The sequence below is a fragment of the Phyllostomus discolor genome, chromosome 3, assembly GCF_004126475.2.
Source record: "Phyllostomus discolor isolate MPI-MPIP mPhyDis1 chromosome 3, mPhyDis1.pri.v3, whole genome shotgun sequence".
In the NCBI taxonomy this organism is placed as follows: domain Eukaryota; kingdom Metazoa; phylum Chordata; class Mammalia; order Chiroptera; family Phyllostomidae; genus Phyllostomus; species Phyllostomus discolor.
Window position 1 is genome coordinate 92625314 of NC_040905.2, and position 9338 is coordinate 92634651.

The window sequence follows — 9338 nt, forward strand, 5'->3', positions numbered from 1 at the left end:
GAAACATATTAAATAATGTAAACCTTGCTTTGAAATAGGGTGGCAGGTGGGGGGCACTTTTAACCCCTCTTCGACTATATGCATTTCCTGCTGCCTTGGCTGTGGCACTGTGGCAACTACATAAGCTGACAGTTGTCATCAGCGGAAGTGCAGAAAGGCTGTGCTGTGGGTCCTGCCTACCCGCTAGTAGGGGTGGTGGCCCGCGGTGCTCTCTGTTCACTTTCAGCCTAGAAAGAGGTAGTTTCAGGGACCACTCAGAGAGCTTGATGTATGTCCCTAGCACGTAGGGAACACTACCATGTAATGCCTGACACATGCCAACAGTGAGAGGAAGTAGAGGGGCAAAGCACAGGGAGGCTAAGTCAGTGTGGAGCAGGCCACCAGAGAACCAGGGCCTAGCTGGAAAGAGGCAGGTGAAGGGAGAGACTCGCAAGTGAGAGTCAACTTTGAACAGCAGCCTGGCAGGAGCAGGAGGAACAGGATGGAGGACCAGATCAGACAGAGGACCCAGCTGACTGGTGGGGTGGCCAGAACATCACATCATAGAGTGCAAATGGGTTAGGGCTCCTAGAATTCTTCTCCCTCAGTTGGAATTATGAGAGATACTCAGACTAGGTTCTTCTGTTTGAAAAATGCATTTTGAGAAAGGGAACCAGTTAAATGCTTTGGGAAGGGTCTATGAATTTCTGCCTTCATGTACAATATTTGTGAGTTACTCCAAAGGGCTGTATGACTGTAAAAGGTTAAAACCCACTATTCCTGGAACAGATCTGAGAATTCGCTCGGGTTCACTGTGGCAGGACTGGAGGAAGGGGCTGTAGGATGGGGCTGCGAGGCCAGGCAGGGCTGGTACACGACGCCGTGGGAACTCTGCCTACCCTGCCCTGATTCTCAATTCTTTGTCCTCGGATTTCCAACATAAACATCCTGAGCTCTGCTGCCTCCGGCTCATGGTTCCAGGATTACATCACTTCTCTGTCTTCTCTGTTACATTTTCACACTCTTCTTTGATTACTGCTCATTATTGCGGACATTGATCATATCATTGCTTGAGTTTCAATTTCACATTGACTGTGCCTTTTCCCCAGGCCGGGGTTTGCTCTCATTGGAAGCAGCTTGTTTAGTATTAATATATTCAGCTGGCATCTGCCCTGTCGGACCTTTGTCTGTGTTCCCTGCCTAAGTCTGACTGCTTTTGTCTTTGTAGGTCTCGGGCTTATCTTTCCGTGAGCCGTGGAAGCATGACAGCTTTCTTTCCCCTGTCTTTGCACTTCAGTGTGCTAAGACTGTTGGATTTTCAAAATGAAGTGCAAACCTTTTCTATTTTGATACATTTGCACCTACGCTAATGTATTACTTTTTATTGGTTTCAGTTTGAAAGTTCAACTAACTGAACCTCATGAAATTCCAGTGTCTGATCTTGGAGGTTATCTCTGCCCATCTGCCTTCCTGGGAACATGTTGCAGCTGAGTGAATGTTGACAGGGTTTATTTCTAAAGTCATTTTGTGGGACACAGACTAGATTGAAACAGTTTTTCTTTTCTCACTTGGCTATTACTAAACTTTTAATGTGGGCCTTTCTAAACCAGTCCCACGGCAGGACAGCGTGACCGTCCGCCCTTGTACTCATTACCCGTCTTTGACCATCGTCAGCGCTCTGCTGCCCTGTGTCCTCTCCCTGCAACTCTGCATCAGTCTTTCAATTTAAACTATGAAATTGCTATGTGCAAGATTTTTTAAAAAGTAAAATGCTACACACTTATGCTTCAAACAAGCAAGGTAAAAGTGAATGCTCCCAATCCCCAAGCCCGCTTCCCGAGGTGACAGCCACTGTTAACATTTCATGTGTGTCCTTCCTGAAAGGTTTTTTGGTGAATATTTGAGAATGTGAGTGTATATGTCATGTTACCCATAAATGAAATTATGTATTTTGTACTATGTTTTAATACATCTGGGGTATTTTCTAAGTCAGTACACAAAGAACTACCTCATTTTTAAAAAATGATTGAGTAGCAGTCCATCCTAGGAGGGCATCATAATATGCATCCTTAACAGTGATGTACAGATAGGAGGTGATACAGTTGTTACTGCCATACCTGAATTTTCTGTGATTTTACTTAAATGTCACGTCACTGAGTGGTGATACGTATATAACTGAAGTAGGTGTTGCTAAATTGATCTCCGAAGTGGCTGTACCGATTTACGTCTCCTTTGCTAGTGTCAGAGATCTCATTCTCTGCTTTGCCATCATTGTACTGTTAGACATTTCAGTCTTTGCCTGTTCGGTGTATCTGAAACGGAATCTCATTACTAGAATTACCGTGTCCCTGATCGGTCATCTTTCACACCCTTACAGAGTCAGGTGTTCTTTCTGTGAATCGCTGGTTGTTTCTCTATGACAGAGCACCTTTCTGAATGTTTTAGTTTTTGATAGTTGTGTCAGTGAGGTTACATTAGTAAAGTACATTGGTTATGTCAGTTGCTTCCCTGGACAGACACAGTGGTTATCATGTACAAGTAATGGGAAATTTACCTCCTCCTCCCACCATTTAATCTCTCGCAATTTACTCAGAGCCCGTGTGATCACATGTCAAATAGCGGTGATGACTGAGCACCTGTGCCTTTGATGGTGGTACAGGAACTGCCACTGTCACACTGTTAAGTGTGATGCTGACTTTTGATGGAGATAAATTCATTTTTATCATGTTAAGGAAATTTTCTTACTAAAGCCTTTCATGAAGAATGATTGTTATCAGATGCCTTCCTGTCAGAAAGATAAGCTTTTATTTTTAACCCTTGACCCAGCATTCCCGTTGACAATATTGACTCTTTGATGAGGCAGGAATAGAAAGAGTGTGCATCTTTAATTGGGTGCTTCGGGAGAGCGGCAGAGTTCCTCTTACACAAAAGCACAGTTCCTTCCCTAAGGAAATGTGTTGATGGCACATTTTGTAATGAAAGACCTTTAAACCGAGTAGGAAAATTTGAGGCAAAAGGGAACCAAATTTGTTCTTCATCATAGGTTAGCCGTGATTTTTTGTTTTCCTCAGGTTGCTTGATGCTTGAGGAGGAAGAGTTTGGGGGGACTTTTGGACTTGGGAAGAGAGCAAAGGAGGGGAGCCCAAGAGCTTAGTGGAGAGGGGCCAAGGGGGCCAGAGCACAGCCATCCCGCTGGGGGGAAGGGCCGCCCAGCGATTTGCATTTCTCCTCCCTAGCTGACCACAGTGCCTTGTTCCCTTCTGGTACTTTTATAGTTTTATGTTTTTATGTTTAGATTTTTAAGCTCTCAGCAGTTTATTTACATCCTTAATTTGAAATAGGGATCTAACTTTTATTCAAATGTCTAAACATTTATGTTGAAATCTTCTGTTTACTGACTTAACACATATAATACCCTGAACAAAGGTTAAAAAAATTTTTTTAAAGATTTTATTTATTTTTAGAGAGAAGGGAAGGGAGGGAGAAAGAAGGAGAGAAACATTGGCCCGCAAGCCAGGCATGTGCCCTGACTGGGAGTTGAACCCGCTACCTTTTGGTTTACAGGCTGGGGCTCAATCCACTGAGCCACACCAGCCAAGGCTAAAAAATTTTTAAAATATATTTTATTGATTATGCTATTAATCAATATGTGGGTGGGCTTGTGCACGCCGTGGGGCCCTCCAAGGACCTCTCCTGTGAGGCTGGGTGTCTCCGTGAGCCTCAACTCCCACAGGTTTCCTCAATCAGTGCCCCGAGGCTCTGTTTCCCAGCGCTGTGATCCTGGGTTGCACGCAGTGCTTTGCTTCACACTCTCCGCCTCACTGGGTCTGCCGGTGGCCACCCCTCAGCCGGGGTCTGCCAGCTGCCGCTTGTGCACTCAGGATCCACCTGCTGTGGTCTTGCGTGCCCTGGATGCCTTACGCACCCGGTCCCAACACTCTCTGCTCTCCTCGCCAAGACCCGTGCCCGTCTGCCCAACTCCACCCTTCCTACCGGTCTGGAAAAGCAGATCTATTTCAACTTCCTGGTTGTCCGACTTCCATTCAGATCAATTTTCTGTCAGTTCTGGTTGTTACTCTGTTTCTAAATTGTTGCTGTCCCTATCTTGGTTGTGCGAGGAGGCACAGTGCGTCCACCTATGCCTCCATCTTGGCCAGAAGTCAAAGGTTAAAAATTTATATAGGGTAAATCAATTCATTCTTCACTTCAATGATAGAATGAGTATTGCATGTTTGTGTACAAAAAGTTGTCATGAGTAGAGGAATAATTGAATCCCATCAGTAGTAGCATGATTATTCCACACCTTCCACAACAGGACTCTGTGGCTTGAGCTCTGTCTCGGTTCACAGTAGGTTCTGCACCTGGACACTGCAAGTCCTGTTGGAACTCACGTTGGACAGCGGTTGCAAGGGAGCAGAGGGAACATCAGATTGGTTTTGGCCCCAAGGCTGGACATTTCTCAGTATGACTGCATCAGAGGTCAGCGTGAAGTGATTGCCAGCACATTGTTTCTCCATGGGTTTGCTTGGGGTTGGCCAGGAAGGTATCTCTGACATTTCTACCCTCACACATTCTGTGTGGTTGTGCCCGCATCCCCTTCTCTTTCAGATGCCCAACAGAACACAGGAAACGCTTCCCACTTCAGTGACTGGGTGGCCCTCATTCTAGTCAGGCACATGAACGGACTGTCTACTGGAGCCCACGCATGGCCTCTCTAGTGTGGAGGTCTTAGAATAGTTGGACTTACGTGGCAACTTGGGTTTGTAGACAAATGGAAGTGAGGTGCCAGCTTCCGAAAGCCTGGACTGAGAAGCTGGCACAACATCATGACTTAGAGTTTTGGGCAGAGCAGTCCATGAACCTGCCCAGGTTAAAGGGGCTGCTTTCACTGCCGCTGTGTTTATGCCCCTGTAGCCTCTTGTTCACAAAGCAGCCAGAAAAAAATCTTGTTTTAAAAAGTCATTTCTTAGCCCCGGCTGGCGTAGCTCAGTGGATTGAGCGCGGGCTGGGAACCAAAGTGTCGCAGGTTCGATTCCCAGCCAGGGTACATGTCTGGGTTGCAGGCCATGACCCCCAGCAACCGCACATTGACGTTTCTCTCTCTCTCTCTCTCTCTCTCTCTCTCTCTCTCCCTCCCTCCCTCCCTCCCTCTCTCTCTATCTCCCTCCTTTCCCTCTCTAAAAATAAATAAATAAAATCTTAAAAAAAAAAAAGTCATTTCTTGCCCTGGCTGGTGTGGCTCAGTGGATTAAGTGTTGGCCTGTGAACCACAGGGTCACTGGTTCGATTCCCAGTCAGGGCACATGCCTGGATTACAGGCCAGATCCCCAGTAGGGGCTGTGTGAGAGGCAACCACACATTGATGTTTCTCTCCCTCTTTTTTTTCCCTCCCTTCCCCTCTCTCTAAAAATAAATAAATAAAAAAATTTTTTAAGTCATTTCTCTGTTGAGAATCTCCAGTGGCTTCCATTGCACTCTTGAGTATAACCTAAGCTCTTTCTTGATGCCTCGGTGGCCCTGTGTGATTTGACTCCTTGCTGTTGCTCCAGTGTCATTTCATACCTTTCTTCCTGGTCCCCTCAGCCACGCTGGTTTCCACGCACTGTCTCTCACACACTCTGGCCATGTTCCTGACTTAGCCCTTGCCTCAATATTTCTGCAGCCTGGTAAGCCCTTCTGATCTTTCACAGAGCTCAGTCTACTGAGGTGTCTCCTCCTCAGAGAGGTTCTTTCCAACTACTTTACTTGAAACAAATCTGTCATTCCGTGTCCCCATAGCTGATTTGTTTTTCTTCATAACATGTTTTTTTTTGTTTATTCATCTCTTTATCCCACTAAAAAGGGTTCCATATGGGTAGTGACTTTAAGATTTGTAAAATGAATTTCACTAGTGCCGGATTTTTTTTATAATTTGTTATAAAGGCCAGCCCACAAAGGCTTCCTCAGCAGAGTGCCATTGTATTTAGAAGCACACGACAAAGCATTCTTCACACTAGATTTAAATGGGAAGCGAGATGGATGACTTGAGGAGGAAGCATTGCCCTGCCCTGCACGGTGCCCGTGCCCACCTGCTACTGCTGCTGCCCAGCGAGTGGGGAGCGGGGAGTGTCACAGGGCAAGTTCCTCCCTTACCCCAGGAGCTGTTCTGCAGGAAGGGGATGAAGGAAGTATTCCTGCTTAGACCCCAAGCCCCCAGGATGGCCCAGACCGCTGCCCACACCAGTCCACCAATGCTGGGGAGGCCCAACCAGCCAGCACGCTTTGCATGTCAGCATTTTACCTGGTGCTCTGCCCAGCACTGGGCGCCAGAGGAACTGGGCAAGAGGGGTAGTAAGCAGGCAGTAGCTGCAGAACTACCAAGAGGTCCTTACATAGCTTCCATGATGTACCCTCCTCAAATAACAGTCACACTGGTCTTGTAACAGCACCGTGAAGGACATGCACACATTTTCTAGATGAGGAAACAGGACGTGCAACTCACCGAGAATCACAAAACAGGACGTAGCGGGGCCTAGAAGACTTTAGATAAACTACCACACTCTGCCATCAGCATGGGAGTGTTGTTTGTCTGTGTGGTAAGATGCCAGTTGTGCATGGAGCCGCCCGTGACAGGTTTGTCCAGTCTTCCCACCTGGTTACATCCTGAGTGGCTTGTGCTGCCCCAGTATTTGTCACATCTGTTTGTAGTAACCCACTGAAAAGCAGCTGCTTACATATTTGGCTCTTTGGGGGTGTTTTTCATATTTAAATGGTTAAGGAAGTCACATCTTCCTATGGAACAGTTGAGAAAGACTAATAAATAAAGCTCTGTCTGCATTCAGAAATTAGTCACTGCTCTGGTTGGTGTGGCTCAGTGGATTGAGTGCTGGCCTGTGAAGCAAAGGATCACTGGTTCGATTCCCAGTCAGGGCACATACCTGTGTTGTGGGCCAGGTCCCCAGTAGGAGGCACGCAAGAGGCAACCACACATTGATGTTTCTCTCTTTCTCCCTCTAAAAATAAATGAATAAAATATTTTTAAAAATTAGTCACTTATTTCAGGGTCTCATCTGAAAAATGAAGTCAAAGTGCATAATTGTAGGGTCCTTTCTGTTCTTTCTGCAACTGTTCTTGCAGTTGAAACTGTTTTTTGATTTGAAGCTTCAAAGCCACCATATTAATTGGCGATGATTTCCCAGAACCCATCCAGTAGGGGCTGTACAGTGATGGCATCTGTCCCCAATTCCCTTCTAGTGTTGTCACTGCAGAACTCAGACTGCCTTTGGCCCCCTGTAATGCTTGCCTGTGTCCTCGGGCCGCACCTTCAGATTGTAATTGCTCTGCTCTGGGAGGACTGAGTCCCATTGTGTTTCTAATTACTGTGTTTGTTTCCTAGATTCTTCAACTAACTGCAAGCAAGAGAAGTGAGGCTGCTGGAGTTCTCCCTTGGTACTGGTGGGAATTGGGGGGAGAAAGAGCTCCCTGGGCGCCCTGTGTCACAGTGGCCTGCTTGGAAGAGAGGCTGGGATTCCACAGCCCTGGGCATTGCCTCATCTCTGACGCTGCTGAACTGTGTTTTCACAGGTGCTGTTTTCTGTTTCACATTTTCATACACGTAGTAGGGGGAAGTGTCTCTACTGACAAGTAGAAAAATGCTATTCCTTTTAAGGCAGTTTTTCTTTTTTTTTCTTTAATGGAATTAGTCCTTGGCTTTTCTCCCAGTCCCAACCCTCCTTCCAACTGCTTAATGGCCCTGGGTAAATACAAATAGAGATCGCTGTGTGCATTTTATAGGGCTCTCTGTTTTGAAGAGGGAGAATTATGTTACAAATGTTTTTGTTGTAAATAAATAAAATACTTCCTTGTCCTTGCAAGATCCAGTATACATTTAATTGTGTGAATTCAACTAAACTTGTAAAGTCAGTAGGTGGGGTGAGGGACAGCTATTCATTAGACCAGTCGGGTCAGCAAGAGGGGTTATTGCATGGCTTTCTAGAGCCAGAGTATTTCTTTTCTATTTACCTAATAATAAAATACTTGTGCATTTGGATTTAGGTTCCCTTGAAACCAGCTGCCTTCTGTGGGGAGCTGTTTCAAGACAGTTAATTGGAAACCTTGGTGCCAGTCAGTCTTTCTGCACTTGTGCACCCCAGGGCTTCCCACGGCACCTCTCAGGGCTTCGACGTGACTCCTGGCGGGGCGGCCTCTGTGCCTCCCCTCTGCTGCGTGCCCTTGCCCCTGGCCAGCCTGCACAGCCTCCTCGGGTCTGCTTCCTCCCCTGCCATCCACCCCCATCGTGTGTTCCCATCAGCAGGTGAATTGCCCACTCTGTCCCACAACACCCACACTGCCCTCAGATCCTTTCATCAGCGTTATGTCCTCCCTCTTTACCCTCCCTGACCCTTCCTTGTCTTCCCTTCCCGGCCAACATCCTTCAAGGGCGTTGCCTACACTGGCTCTCTCCACTGCCTTCGCGCAGTCTCACCCCCACCCGCTTTGCGGCCTAATCCAGTGAGTGTGTCTCTGACTTGACTGTACTTGATGCTTTTCTACTTTGAAGCTTCCTCTGCCCGGGGACACTGTCTCCCCTGAATATCTAACCTTCCACACTCTTGGATTTCCTCCTCCCCTTGGGCCACCCTTGGTTTCACTCTTCTTATTGCCACCCCTCCTACACCTCACCCTTCAAAAAACACTTCAGAGCATATCTTCTGTAATTTAGACAATCAGTGGCTGAGGTATAGACAAGTGAGACCCAGCCAGACCTCGGACTTTGCCGGGAGGCTGGGGGTGCCCCCTGACTGGGGAGGAACCTGGCCTGGGCCTCCCTTTTCAGTGCCCCCCTTTCCGACAGGATCTGCTTGGAGGGCGGAAACCAAGTCCTTCTGGAGCAGGCTGGGCGCTGCCTCTCTGCCTGGGGAGGGAGGGTCAGGGTGGTGCTGCCCAGCACCAGGGTACGAAGAGGCCTGCCCAGGAGACTCCTGCCCTTCCTGGTGCTCCCTTCCCCTCACGTTATTGGAATGACAGCCTCAGAAGAGTGGTTTTCTTTAGAGGTGTGAGACCCTGACTGATGGTCCCAGATGGTCACCTTCAGACCACATAACCACGGCTAGGATTCACCTAGGGTCAGACGTCTCTCAAGTCCCTCTAGCCTCAGGAGGACCCAGATCAGAACCATCTCCTTACCCCACACTCCACCCGGTAGGCTCTGCCATGCCCTGTTCCAGCAGCCGCCATGGCTATTCACCCAACGGCTGTCTGTCTTCCTTTTTCAGCCTCTGACGTGGCTGTATAGCCAAAGCAGTGTAAGGGCCAGCCGTGCGTCCTTCTGTGGCACTCTGGTGTCTTCACTCCTTAGCCTTCACTGACCTCCTCCATCT

General features: G+C 47.6%; 1 protein-coding gene across 1 annotated transcript in view; it reads left to right on the forward strand.

Moving 5' to 3' along the window:
- FKBP6 (FKBP prolyl isomerase 6) overlaps nucleotides 1-8163 on the forward strand; it is a 36607-nt gene extending 28444 nt beyond the window's left edge. Inside the window, exon 9 of the mRNA XM_028525149.2 lies at nucleotides 7355-8163. Coding sequence (XP_028380950.1) covers nucleotides 7355-7367 — 13 coding nt within the window. The 3' untranslated portion in view covers nucleotides 7368-8163. The remainder of the gene's footprint in view (nucleotides 1-7354) is intronic.
- Nucleotides 8164-9338: the final 1175 nt, after the last annotated feature.